Genomic DNA, 14,652 nt, shown 5'->3' on the forward strand with positions numbered 1-14,652 from the left:
GCAAATCTTTATTCTATGATTGCAAAAACCGATTAAATTTTCACCCAAATCCAGTACTTAAACTCCTACACTTAAACTGATCAGACTACTCAGAACATTACTTTCAATAAGCAGCTACTATGATTGCAGTGATCGTTTCAAAAGGGCACTCTAGAGACTTGGTCAAACAGCTAAATGTTTGTCTAAGATTCTCCCCGCCTTTTCCCCCCTCTTTTGCACAGATGGTGGCATGGATATTGGCCGAATAGAAATTAGTCAGACACAATAATATGCACAGAGTTAATGTGTAAAGCAGTTGATGGAGGCTATGTTTCTACTATAATAATTAAAAAAAAACAAAAAAGCCCCAAACCCCCCCCCCCCCCAAAAATAAAATAAATAAATAAACCACCAAAAACTGAAATATAGTCAGTAACGGTCTAGACTCTTGCTGAAAATATCTTAAACATTTTGTTTGCAGTCCATAATTCTCAATATAAATGCAAAACTTGTCACAAATAAAGTAATTAATAAACATGCCATCGTAATTTATTTTATTTATAATTAAAACCTGTGACAATCAACAGTAGTTCCTTCATTTTAGAGCCAGTAAATGGAGACGTTATATTTGCATTATGGCACAAGAGGGCAGTATTGGCTTTTAGGTAAACAGTGGAAGAATTTCACCTAATTCACTTTCCTAAATATTAGACTAGGGCAGTTCCAAAGCATTCACATTTTGTTAATGTTTCTGACGAGGGATGTAATGAAACTACAAAGATAATAAAATCCTTATTTCTAGAGGTTTCTGGCAATGTTAAAAGCAACTACTTAATTAGTGTGTGTTTTTATGGAGCCAAATGCTCATTGTTTTTTTCCCCCTCAAAGGCTGCAAATACCATGAATTGACAGAACTTCCATAAACAAGAGGACTTTCTTCTGCTGTTTGGGAATTTATCTGAATATTCAATGAGAACTTGTTATATTCTTCATGGTTGACATGTCATTACTATGCAACAGTGCTAAAAATGGTCAAAATTCAAGAAAATCTCATGTCAGAGTTGCAATGGGATCCTCACTGCTTATGACTTCTGTAAATAAGTATAAGAATACGCAGCACCCCATTAGCATACTGGCGGCCATGGCACTTCGAAAGTGCCACTTTCAGTCATGCATGGCTCATCTACACAGGGCTCTTTTCGAAAGGACCCTGCACACTTGCAAATCCCCTTATTCTTATTTGGTTATAGGAATAAGGCGATTTTGGAGTGTGTGGAATCCTTTTGAAAAGGACCCCATGTGGACGAGCCGCATGGGATTGAAAGTGGCACTTTCGAAGTGCCAGGGCCGCCATTCTGCTAATGAGGTGCTGCATATTCATGACAGTACCTCATTAGCATATTTCAATTAGGTGCATATCATGCTCCTTTCAAAGTTCTGGGACTAGTGTACACACAGCCTGGCACTTTCTGCTGAAGAAGGAATCCAGGCACACTACCTCTGAATGGATGTTCTGCTGAGAGAGGTCCTACCCCCTTAAAATTAATACCTTATTTTTAAATGGTGGGTTCCATAGCACAGCCCTTACCTTCGAAATGTGGGTGAGGCAATGTCTGGGTATTTCGATCCTGGCTGCCTGATTCCTGGTGTACCACAGGCACTGGCAGAGGTTGGGCTGGATTTGGGGGAACCGGACAATGAAACACTCTCAGAATCAGACACCACCACTTTCTCCTTTTCCTTGTCTGTCTGATTGATGGTGACAGGACTGGAGCGCCCTGAGCCAATCTTCGTAGGCTCTCTCAGTTTGGTGGTGGCAGCACTTGCAGACTTGCTGCTGACATTAGAGTCAATGCTGCTGGTGCTGGACCTGTGTCCGCCTCTGCCAGGAATGCCGCTGGCGCTTGATTTTGAAGGGCGTGGCAAACTTCGGTACTGCAATGTGGTCTTTGAGCTAACATGTAGAACTCCATCATCCTGATTTTGAGATCCATCAAAACTAGTTTTCCTCCCTGCATTTGACTTGCCACAAATGGCTGGGGATTTGGGCATCTTCCCCAGTGTTGCCGACCCACTTGTTATCGTTGCCCCACTCGTGGTGATCATAGCTGACGACCCCACCCCAGCCTTTTTGAATCCAAAGGCACCAGTAGCAGTTGACCGTCCAATACCAGAGGGAGGCTTTTTTCCTTCATCACCACTGCTTTTTCCTGCATCTGAGGGAGAGCGCTGTATTGAGGCTCCTTTGAGGGGCGTTTTCACTTTTTCAGAAGCCTTCGCATCATCTGTTTTTCCTAGTTAAAAATATATTTTATATAGACCTCTGTATTTATAACAATATTATCTTAATATCAAATTATAATTAGTATACAATTATATTTTGAAATGTAAATGATATAGAAGCAGAAAAATTACTCTAAGAGAACAATTAAGATATCGTCTCTGTCAGAAGTCAGTGCCAGACACAGTATATTACAGATAAACATCAGGTCTTAAAAGGCTGAAATTTCTACTGAAGATTACTAGCTACATGTACATGTTGAGGGCAAAGCTCATGGGAGTTACTGGAAGTTCAAACTAAGATTTTTAGATAAAAGTTGGTATTGTGTTAGTAATATAATATACTAAAGAAATATCAGAAAATAAAAGGTTATCAGCAATGAAAAGTTCAAAATACATCACTCATCTTTGAAGAAATGTCTTCCATTTCGCTTTTATTGCATAGGTTTTCGTTCACTTACAGTTAATTTCATTGTGATGGTAAAAGTGGAAACAATTATCAATATTTACAATTTAATAAAATAACAAGTCATAATATGGCAGCATCTGATCAGCATTATGATTTAATTTTATTTGTCATATTCCTAGTATCTCCTCAAAATTGTTATTTGAGTGAGACTGGCCTTATTAGTACATACACATGTATCTAGGTTACAGGGCAGTTGTGAAATGTTAAAAATGTTTCCATTTTTAGCTTTACATACACCTTTTTGGTGACAATTAAAACTGTCACTTTTCTCATCATTCTATACTTTTGAATTCTCATAGAGTAGCTACTCTCAGATCATAAGAACTCCTAAAGACAATTACATTGAGACTATTTCATTAACACAGCAAGTTGTAAGATCAAGTTTGTAGCTCTGTGAAGTGGTCCCTCTTGTGGTTTTAAATTGCCACAAAGAGGAAGAAGTTTATTATGTTTCTCTTATTCTTTCTGACTCCATTACTGTAGAAATACGTACATACATACATATACACACATAGTACATTGTACACTCTCTCATGCAAGTATATACCACATATAAATTAAACCTTTCTAATTTGGATCTCTCATCTGACAACATCCATAATCCAGTGTGATTTTAATTAGTCATATAACCATTTATCATGGGTGTGGCCAAGTTTCCCGCAGAACTATAAATTTTGTTTACAGCCACGAGTAATAGCTCTCATTGTTCTGCACAATTATTTATCTCTACTTTACCCCTACATGACTTCTAGAGCACAGTAAGCAGTGGAAGCATTGGTAATGCTACTAGACAATACTGACTCTTGAGGTCCAGCAAATTCTCCCATCCAACACTGGTCAGGTCCCAAGCGTTCTGAATTAGAAAGGTTCAACGGATATATGTGTACACACACACACATGCACACACACACACACGAGCAGATGGATGTTTAAAAAAATAAAAACTTCACTTTTCTGCAGCAGTGTGGCTGGTTTGCTCTGTTCCAATGGAACTGAGGATTCCACCAGCATCAGGGAAGCACTGGACAGTACAGAGAAGCCAGAGTGGTCCTTTTGCTACCCTACTCCCAGCTGCCAGTACAGTAGTGCAGCCAGGGCCTCTCTGAATCCAGATGATCTCTCGCTGCTGGAATGGTCCCAGATGGGATGCTGTACATGGTGTTGATAAGAGCAGTCTTCAGTCCTCTTTAAATTTAAAGAGGCCAGACTGGCACTTCACAGCCCCAGCAGGGATATGAAAAGAGGGTTTGCAGCCCATCCCAGACTTGGGCTGAAGGCTCCTCTGCTGGCTCAGAAAGTCTTAACTAATAACTTTTAAATGGTCTTGAAAGAAACATTTTTTTCACGAGACAATACCTCATGCTAGAAAATGTACTACTCTGGCAGAATGAGAATCTTACAGGGGTCTTTTTCAGGGTCTTTTTCATCTTTACATCTGACGATTTTTACGCTTTGAAGTAGATTGCCAAAATACTGACACTGGCTGCTACCATTTTCAGAGGCCAGCTGAGGGATGATATATCTCTGAACCTTTACAAAGTTATCTAACATTGAAGAAAATGTTTTACAAGTTTTAAAAAAGGAAAGAGAGAATTATTTCCTTAACAGTAAGCTGCACTATTTATAGCTGGAGGCTCACGTGGCCCTTAAACTTTAATTAAACATATTTACTTTGGTTCATCTCACTTCAATGTCAATGCTTTTTACCCTCTGCTGTTGTAATCTGTGTTGTTTTTGTTTTACACTTGCAACAGCTATTTGTAAAAGTCTTTCTGAGAGCAAAAAATAACAGAAAGAAAACCCAGGGAAGCAATATATTACAATTCCCCGATGAGAAATTATGTTACTTCTATGATAATAAAGCAAAATGCTTTCACACTTTATTTTAAGGATACATCTATAAATGGTTCATAAATTTTAATAGATATTTTTATAAATGGCTAATCAATTGTTGGAAAGACTAATAGGTGAGTAAATGGCTTATTACCATGGTTTATAACTATTTGTAACAACTTCTATTGTGACATGTTTATAGTGCCATTTTTTGTGAAAAAAGGGGTGCAAGCACCCTGCCTCCCACCCCCAGTCAATACCACGGCTGGGGCTGCCAAGGTGCCAGTACTCAGTACAGCCAAGTACCAGCACAAAAAAAAAGCACTATGTGTTTATAACATTCATAAATTGTTTTAACCGCTTACAAATTTTTACCAGAAGTTTAATATAAAGAATAAGCCAAGATTCTGAACGAGTAATTTCTGAGCCATAATCCTACCAGGTGTCTTGAGAGCACTTGTCCCAGCTTTGTGTCTGGATGGGGCTGTTCCAACTTGTGCTGTCATGCCTCTTCTCCAGGATCCTGTCTGTGAGACAGACAGAGATGCCTTCTGCCCTCCCTTCTCAGAGTCTTCAGGCAGCCCTGAGGGAAGGCCCTTCCATTTGCCACTTCCATCTCCACTGCTGTCTTGGTCCTCCTCTGGCTTCTTCAGTTCTTCAGTGCTGCCCCAATTTTCACTTTCTGTTACAGACCGTTTCTCCGAATCAGTCTTCAACTACAAGACATTGACATCACAAGGAATGGTAAATCTCAGGATTATTCAATATTTTCTCAAGTACTAAATCCAAAGAAGAGAAGGAGAATAAAGAAAACTGATTTCTTTGTTCCACAGATTAGATCATGAATTTCATCATGAAACCCAATTTACTTCAATCTTCAGATGTAACACCATATCATCCCTTCACTACCATGGGATTTCACAAGTAACTAACAGGTTTGGGATTTTTTTTTTTCCCCCACAAAACTCAAATACAAGAATCACCAATATGCAGTCAAAGTTTTCATGGCCATAGCTGTATTTCTTCATTCTGCAAATCTTTATCAAAATGGGAATTCTGTCTGAATAACAGGCATGGGTCCCAGAAGATAGTAAAATGAAAGATGGAATAAATTATTAAATGGATATTCCTATTTTCCTGTTTCATTCTTTATATTGCAAGTAATGGGATCAGTTCTCTGCCGGCATAATCCCACTGAAGTCGTTATATACAGATTGAGAATTCATCTCCATGTCTCAATATGCTGGCAGAGGAGCGACAGAATCAACCACTGCATTGTTGAAGGCAGGGCAAGGGCCAGAGCGGGGAAGGGGAAGGTTTAAAATGAGGCCCCTTCCCCATACCCCTTTGACCCAGAACTGTGAAAGCTGTGCGCAAGGAGCAGCCCCATGCCTGCTGATGGGCGATGAGGGGCGGGGGTGGGGTAATTGCCCTAGGCCCTGGAGATTCAAAGGCGCCCAAGCTCCCAGACAATGCTACTGCAGCAGTGGTGGCAGCTGGAGCCCCGAGCACTTTAAACAGGCACTGGAGCACCATTTTGCACTGTCTGAGGGCAGGGGTGGAAGACCTAGTGCTACCCAAGGCCCTACCCCTTCTGAAGGGTTCCCCCAACATCTTGCCTGGGAGGCCACAGAAGCTGCCAGCCCCCTTGAGCACCCTTTCGGCCCCAGCCATGGACTCTTGGGAAAAGATACAGCAGGGAAGAGCCAGATAGAGACCGCAGTACCACAGGCACTAGAGAAAGAGTGCCAGCCCCTTCCTTCCCCTCCCTCACAGTGTCTTCATTTCAGTGTCACTCCTTCCTACTTTACCTCCCTTCAGTCACTCCTCCTCTTCTGTTCCCTTTCTCTCTCTCTCTCTTTTCCCCTTGTCTTTCCATTCAGCTACTCCTTTCCCAAACAACTGCTGCACCCAGAACACCCCACAAATATTAGGTCTGACACAATATTTGGTGTCATCACACTGTTTGCTCTGTGAATTCTACCCCATCTCTCCCCCATATCTGTCTTGTATATTTAGGCTGTCTGTGAGACAGGGACCATCTAGCACTCTGTATTTGGATACTGCCTAGCACAAGAGGGCTCTATTCTTGTTCGATCCCTAGACACTATGTTAATAAACAACAGAAGAGTGAGGAATGGGGGTGGGGAGATGAAGAATTTTCTGACCCCAAATGATGTCACTTTGGAAGCTAAAGAAGAGTCTATTACAGAGGAAGAACCCATAAAAAGTAAGGAGAAAAAGGTGTAGAGGCAGAGTCAGAGGAGGATGGTACCAGCAAAAAAACAAACAAACAAAAAAACTGAGGAAAAAATACACCAAAACTATAACTGTAAGTGTCTTAGACAAAGAAACAAGAGTAGGTGAACCTAAGCTGCCAGTGAAAGTAGCTGACTGGAATAAGAAAAAGCAGAGGGAATATTGTAAGAGATAGGATGTTGTGAGCCAAGGTGACACATGGGAGGGAGGGATCCAGCGCTCTCTCTCAGATTTCTGTGGGTGCCAAGATGTCCTTTCAGAGCTTGTTTTGCTCTGCCTTCTAGAATGGGAGTGGGGGCCTCTATCCTTCTCTTGCTGATCCTTATCCTGGCACTTGCAGCCCATTTGGCCCTTCTCCCTGGCAGTCAGGTCATGCAGGAAGCAGAGGGAGTGGTCCCCGGCTGCTGCCTCCCCAGCTGAGCTCTCTCACAGACGGTCATTGTCCTGCATGGAGGTAACAACCCTGACCTTCCCCCCTCAGCTGGCATGAGAACAGGCTCCGTCTGTCCCTCTACCCTTCCTGGCTGTGCCTGGCAACCAGAGACAAAGGCCAAGTGAGCCAGAAACAGGCTGGTCAGAGGTGTAATGGGAGGAGGATAGAGCTGGAGCAGGTAACTCTGGTAGGGAAAGCATCGTGGCTCACAGAGGGAAGTGAGAGAAGCCAGAAAAAGGCATCAGGAGCAGGGTTCCTCTGCCCAGCTGGCAATGGAGGGATTGCCTAAGCCTTGCCCCTTGAGCAGATATCTGTGAGGATGCAAGAGCTTTATGGAGATGCTGGTGCTGCGACTTTTCCTGGGCTGGGAGTGTTTGCAACTGATTAATATGACATGACTAGTAACAGGTAGCCACTGTAATCTATAACAAAACAAAACAGCAGTCATGTAGCACTTCAAAGACTAACATTGCCTACATGCCTCCAGCTTGCATCCAGCACACACCACATGATCCATTGTTTATAATCAAGCCCTTAGACACAATCACATCTGCTTTGATCCTACTGACAGAGACCGACAACTCCAAGATCTCTACCAAACATTCATAAAACTTAATTACCCACTGGGACAAGTAAAATAAAATAAAAAAAAAGAAACAGATTGCCAGGGCCAGATGAATAGCCAGAAATCAGCTACCTCAAGCTAGGCCCAAGAAGGTCAATAATAGCACAACACCTGTCATTACCTATAACCCCAACTCAAACCCATGCAACACATCACTTAAAAGCCACAACCTGTTCTAGATCATGATGCTATACTCCAGAAGGCCCTAGGTGACAGATCTGTTCTCTCCTGTAGACAACTTCCTAACCTAAGAAAGATTCTTACTAGCAGTCACAGCCTACACCACAGTAATACTAATTCTGGAACTATTCCTTGCAACAAATCCTGTTGCAAACTTTCCAACATATTTATTTGGGGTTACCATCACTGGACCGAACCATGTTAATTATAAGATCAGGTGCTCATTCTCATGTACCTCGACCAATATTATATGTGCCTTTATGTGCCGGCAATGCCCCTCTACAATGTATATTGGAGAAACCAGGCAAACACTTCACCAAAAATGAATGGACATAGAGCAGACATCAGGAATCTCAATACATATAAGCTGGTGAGTGAGCATTTCAATGGTGTGGGCCAGTCTGTTAAAGACCTGAGAATATGCATCTTAGGAGAAAGAGACTTTAGGGAGATTTGTGAACTGGGGTTCATATTCAAATTTGACACATTAACACTTGGTATGAACAAAGACAGCAATTTTCTCACCCATTATAAGTATTGCTTCCCTCCCTCTCATGTTAGTAATTATCTCAGACAAAACACTAAACATGCCACACCCCTCCTTCAGTCCTATGTATTTGATTTGTCAGTTTTCAGTGCAATTTTTTTGGTCCTTTGTGTTATATAACTGGGTCTGGACTGGAAATTCCATAGATCTGAAGAAGTGGGTCTGTCCCACAAAAGCCCCATCACCTAATAAATAATGTTGTTAGTCTTTAAAGTGCTACATTGCTGCTGTTTTGTTTTAATAAAGCATAAGGAGGAGAAAGAAAGCCATCAACAGCTGTATTGATTGCATGTAACAGAGGTACTCTACCTAAGAAAGTAACACAAAGTTTTCAGATATTAAAGAACAAAGCCATATATTACCCCTCTCAAGGTGTTACAAGTGCCAAAAGCAGCTTGTTAAGGGGAAACAAGATGTGAAAAATGTAAGGGGGGAAAATTACTATGAAAACAGTGTAGAAGGAGCAGAGGTCGCATGTAGCAACTGCTGTGGTAATGACAAGCTAGCATCAAGTCTGCTGCCAAAAATTCCAGGACCCATGACAGAAGAATCAATCAGCCCTCTCCTCAGTAAATCATAACCTTTCCAACAATACCCTATTTTGCATAAAGGATATTTCAGTTATGGTCATATTCAAATCATAAGCATATTTTCATAAAGTATATGGAATGTCATGTTACACTTTTCTCTGAAGAGAATCAGGTGGTTAGGGTTTTCCTGCTGAAGCAAAAGGCCCCATATAGGACTTTTGACTCATGGAAGTAAATACCAAGCTACACAGGTGGTGCTAGCAAAGACAGGAGAGGAACAATCATCCAATGCTCCAGGAAAGTGGATTACTCTGTGGGGATGGGTTCCATCTATTAAATCTTGATAAAAGTGTCTTTGGACATCATCTGGCTATCTTGATAAATAGACCTTTCAACTAGGTCCTAGGGTGATGGTGATACAAATACACTTCTAGACTCCAGTAACAAAGACATGGGGAATGTGCTTATTTCTGGAGAAGGGTCTAGAAATACAGCTGTATCATAAGGGCAATAAGAAAAACAACAGGGCACACTGCTAAATGTCTCTGATACCTGTATATAAATGCCAGGAGTATGAGGAACAAACAAGATGAACTGGAAGTCATGGTATATGATGAAAAATACTATTTAACTGGTATCACAGAGACTTGATGGGTGTAAGAGACTTGAGTACCAACACAGACCTTGTTCTGAAATGCTAGGCATGTATGGGAAAAAAGGAGGTGTTGTGCTGAATGTCAAAAATGTATAAATGTGCTCTGAGCTCCAATAGGAAGTGAGTGACAGTCCTACTGAGAGTTTCTGGGTGATGATAACAAGGGAAAAGAAGAGCTACAATGTGAGTCTATTAAAGTCTATCAACAGACCAGCACAAAAAAATTTTAAAAATAAGAATACCCCCCACCCAGCAAAAAAAAAATGTAAAAAGGACATCATGTTTTGAACCGTGTCCTAAAGTTGAGGATTACAACATACTTGAGGGTCTGGATAGAACTAATGAATTGCTTTTGTTTAGAGTACCAGCTGGACATGTTGGCTAAAGAAAGTCCTTTTTGAATAAAGATACACTGTGTGTGTTCTCGAGCGTGAAAGAAAAATAGATCACCTCCTATGGGTAAGTATGGGCTTTGAAAAAGAAAAGCAAAAGCTTTTAGAGGAATTGAAAATGCATTATGTGGTTTAGTAATAACATCAAGGGAAAGCAGTATTATTTGTAAGGTGCTGTTACATTACTTGAAAGAGACAGGGCAATGTGAGAGACTAGAGACTGCTAAGTACAGAGTAATTATAGTTGGAGGCAGCAGTCCAGGCAAGTCTATTTCACCAGAGAGAGACAGAGAGACAGAGAGAAAAAAGAAAGGGTGGGGGCAGTGAAGGGATCTCCAACCCGCTCTGTGTATTAGCCAGGAAACGAGGGAACCTGGAGAAAGATCTTGTCACCCTGATAGTGGACAAAGGGCCCATCTCAGAAAAGAGACATGTGAAGCAGAAAACCTCTGGGAGGCAGAATAGGAAGCAATCCAGGGAGATAGCAGTAAACCTGGGCCCTTAGCAGACCTTTGTTGCATGCTATAGTTTCCCTAGGCTGGAAGATGGAGCAGTGAGCTGGCCTAGTTTCCCCTATCAACCAATGACAGAGTTTCATTGCCTGGACAACAGGTGCAGTGAGATTGTATCCCAGAAAAGAAAACCAAAAAGGGTGTGTCTACACAGCAAAGTTACTTTGAAACAGCAGCCACTATTTGGTTGTGTCTACACATGCCCCCACCTTTCAGTGGGCCATGTTAACGAGACTATTCGGAAGATGCTAATGAGGCACTGACATGAATATACAGCATCTAATTAGCATAATGGTGGCCACGCACGATTTGAATGGGCTGTTTCAGAAAGCACGGGGCCCATGAAGATGTGAGCCTTTCGAAAGGACCACCCCCCAACTTCAAAAGCCCCTTCTTCCTACTTCGTTTCAGGAAGAAGGGTTCTTTTGAAGATGGGGTTTATTTTTGAAAGATCTCCAGCTACATTGGCTTTTTCTTTCTTGAGAATCTTTTCCAAAAAGATATTTGCAAATGAAGCACAAGATATGTAAATCAGTGCCTCATTTGCATTTTTGAATTGCCTCATTTGCATTCCTCTTTTGAAAGAAGAATGCAAGTGTAGACACAGTCCTTGTGTGTATCTGTGTTATTTCAAAGTAAGCTATTTCAGAATAGCTATTCTGGAATGGATTATTTTGAAATAATGCTGCTATGTAGATACAGCCTAAGAGAACTAGTCCTGAGAACTGCCAGAAGACACCACTTACAGTGAGTGAGCGCCCCATGACGGCATACAGTAATAATCAGGTGCTGTTGAAATGCATAGTATTTGAGACATAAAAAATATGATGTTTGACTATGTTAACATAGCCTTAGATTTGCTTCAGGAAGGGAAACAGGCTGTGTACAAAGATGATGGAAACAGAATCCAAGCAAATACACATACAAATGCTGCCGAGTGCTTTAGCAGTGAGTTTTTGTGGATGTTGTTATTGAGATGGTGATATTTTAAGAGCTTTTCTCAAAGACAGATTTTTAGAAATATATAGAAAGGCCTGTTAAAGCAAATTGCAACATCTGCAAAAATGCTAAACAAAATCCTTCTTTGAAAGATTTTTGCCCCTCTTTCATCCATGACATGGTTGTTAACCCTCTTCTTTTAAAAAAATAAAACAGGCCAATCTCCTTTCCTTGTCATAGCCCATTTAGATGCTCCAGTCATGTTCACTGATGACAGCAAGGAGCCCACGATCTCTTTGTTGGCAGGGGATGTTCCCCGCCCACCCCCCCGGTAGTAGAGCTGACATTCTAGCAGGATGAGCAATGCCTGTTTGAAAGAGGCCTCTCTTTATATGCACCAGCAGCTTCCACACAGGGCATCTGGATCACAATGCATAGGTGCAATTTACAATTCACACCCTGAAATCAACACTGAGGTACGATTTAGACAAGTCCTAAGTGGCTTGAGCCCAGTCCAGTCAAGATGGAGGCAACACAGGTAGGTTGGAAAAGAATCATGCGAAGAACTGAGGATGATTACACTAACACTCCAACTGAGGGAGGGCTGACAACATTTTGTGTCCCAGGTCTGAACTTTAAAGACCTGACTTTCCTGGGCCTGCCACTAGTAGCTCAGGTAATGGCAATTTCCAGTGGGACTTTTTCTTTTTTTTTTTGGTCTCTTTTCATGCTAAGAAGAATGTCTGTCCCATAGCTAGCAGTCTACTCCCCAGTGCAAGTTACAGCTCTGGCATACTGGAACGAGTGATATTGCTGGCATTACATAGGTTAGACATCTGATTACTAATCTGTCTAGAATTTGTTGGCATGTACTTGGGCAGCTAGCCCAAGCTGCTATCTTTGCTACCCTGGCTACACTGCTATTTTTTACCGTTCTGTCTCAAGCAGAACTAATATACCTGGGCTGCACTGAGCAGCATGCTCCCAGCTACACTGGATGACTTTCCACCTAGGGCCACATCTAGAGACCACAAAGAAAATGAAGTCAGCTGAGAACACGACTGTTCACTTATTAAGTGGAGCAGCATGCTGAGAGCACAGAACAACTGACTGAGCTGCCCTGGTGTCTCATGAATGTGTCTAAGTAGAATTCAGTATCAGCATTGCCATTTACAGTCCAGATCAGGTTACCTGAGACACTAACTTTCTCCCAGTGCCATGAAGTCTTAGGTTACTTTTACACTACCACAGAAGATCAACCTGCTTATGGTCGATCTTCCAGACTTTGATTTTGTGAGTCAAGTTTGGATGCGCAAAATCGAGCTCTCACAGGTTACAGTTAACCTCTGTAGTCCTTGTATCTTGCGAGAAGGGAGGCCAAAGGCAGAAACTCTTCCATTGACATTTACACATAAAGACAGACAAATTAGCTGTGTGCAGATTCATCAATTTTAGCTACACAATTGACATAGCTAAAATTACGTATCTGCCTTTGACTTTCTATGTCTAGCCTTAGTGGCCAGCTGGGGTGCTCAAACTCATGGTCCCTTCATAGAAAGAGGAGACATCTGGCAGTGCATTCTTTGTGGAGGATCCTTCACTGCGAGACTCATTTTCCTCTTTGCTTTCAAGAGTATACAGTTTGTTAAACTTCTTCATGCCCTTTTGGACATTTGAGGAGATGTAATGAGGGGGTAATGAGTGTGCTCCTGGAAGGGTTTTACTTGTATTCTGCTGATAGAGATTTATGAAAACAATATGCTGATACTGTGGAATTTCAACTTGTCTAAAGGTGTCCAGATGGTGGGACAGGAACACATGTAATGTTTTTACTTTGAAGGAAATAAAGGGATTTAAAAAACTGTACAGATTAAAACAGAAAGCAGCCAAGTAGCACTTTAAAGACTAGCAAAATGGTTTATTAGGTGAGCTTACGTGGGACAGACCCACTTCTTCAGACCACAGCCAGACCAGAACAGACTCAATATTTAAGGCACAGAGAATGAAAAACAGGCATAAGTTGATGGTGGGGTGTAGATTGTTGCATGGCCCCACAATATGCTAATATATTTATGGCTGACCTGGAACAACGAATCCTCAGTTCTCGTCCCCTATTACCACTCCTCTACTTAAGATACATTGATGACATCTTTATGATTTGGACCCATGGTACAGAGGCTTTAGAATAATTCCACAGAGACTTTAACAATCTACACCCCACCATCAACTTATGCCTCGATTACAACATGCAAGAGATACATTTCCTGGACACTACAGCACTAATCAAGGATGGCCTGATCAGTACCACACTGTACCGAAAACCTACTGATCGCTATACTTATCTACTCCCTTCTAGTTTCCATCCTGCACACGTGACTAGATCCATTGTTTACAGTCAAGCTCTTAGGTACAATCGCATTTGCTGTGATCCAACTGACAGAGACCAAAAACCACAAGAACTTTACCAAATATTCATAAACCTGAATTACCCACCAGGAGAAGTAAAAAAACAAATCGACAGGGCCAGACGAATACCCAGAGACCAGCTACTCCAAGATCGGCCCAAAAAAGCCAAGAACAGAACACCACTGGTCATCACCTACAGCCCCCAACTCAGACCACTGCAATGAATTATTAAAGACCTACAACCTATCCTTAATCAGGATGCCACACTCCAGAAGGCCCTGGGTGACATGCCTGTTCTCTCCTACAGACAACCTCCCAACCTCATGAGGATCCTCACTTAACAGCCACAGTCTATACCCCAGGAATACCAGTCCTGGAACCTTTCCCTGCAACAAAGCCCACTGCCAGCTTTGTCCACATATCTTCTCTGGAAATACCATCACTGGACCTAACCAGGTTACTCACAGAATCACGGGCACTTTCTCATGCTCCTCTACTAACATCATATACGCCATCATGTGCCAACAATGCCCAGATGCTTTGTATATTGGACAGACTTCTAACTCCCTTAGACAAAGGGTCAATGGGCACAAAACAGACATCAAAACACTCC

The 14,652-nt window shown here is 41.7% G+C and overlaps 1 protein-coding gene across 5 annotated transcripts in view; it reads right to left on the reverse strand.

The window, feature by feature from the left end:
- The window catches only part of NAV3 (neuron navigator 3), a 407,330-nt gene that overhangs the window by 79,529 nt on the left and 313,149 nt on the right, over nucleotides 1-14,652 (reverse strand). For all 5 annotated transcript variants that reach the window (XM_075012496.1, XM_075012492.1, XM_075012483.1 and 2 more), the window contains exons 14-15: nucleotides 5,001-5,277; nucleotides 1,568-2,273 (exon numbers count right to left, since the gene is read on the reverse strand). In XM_075012496.1, the coding sequence (XP_074868597.1) occupies nucleotides 1,568-2,273; nucleotides 5,001-5,277 (983 nt within the window). The remainder of the gene's footprint in view (nucleotides 1-1,567; nucleotides 2,274-5,000; nucleotides 5,278-14,652) is intronic.

The sequence above is a fragment of the Carettochelys insculpta genome, chromosome 1 (assembly GCF_033958435.1).
Source record: "Carettochelys insculpta isolate YL-2023 chromosome 1, ASM3395843v1, whole genome shotgun sequence".
Taxonomy (NCBI): Eukaryota; Metazoa; Chordata; order Testudines; family Carettochelyidae; genus Carettochelys; species Carettochelys insculpta.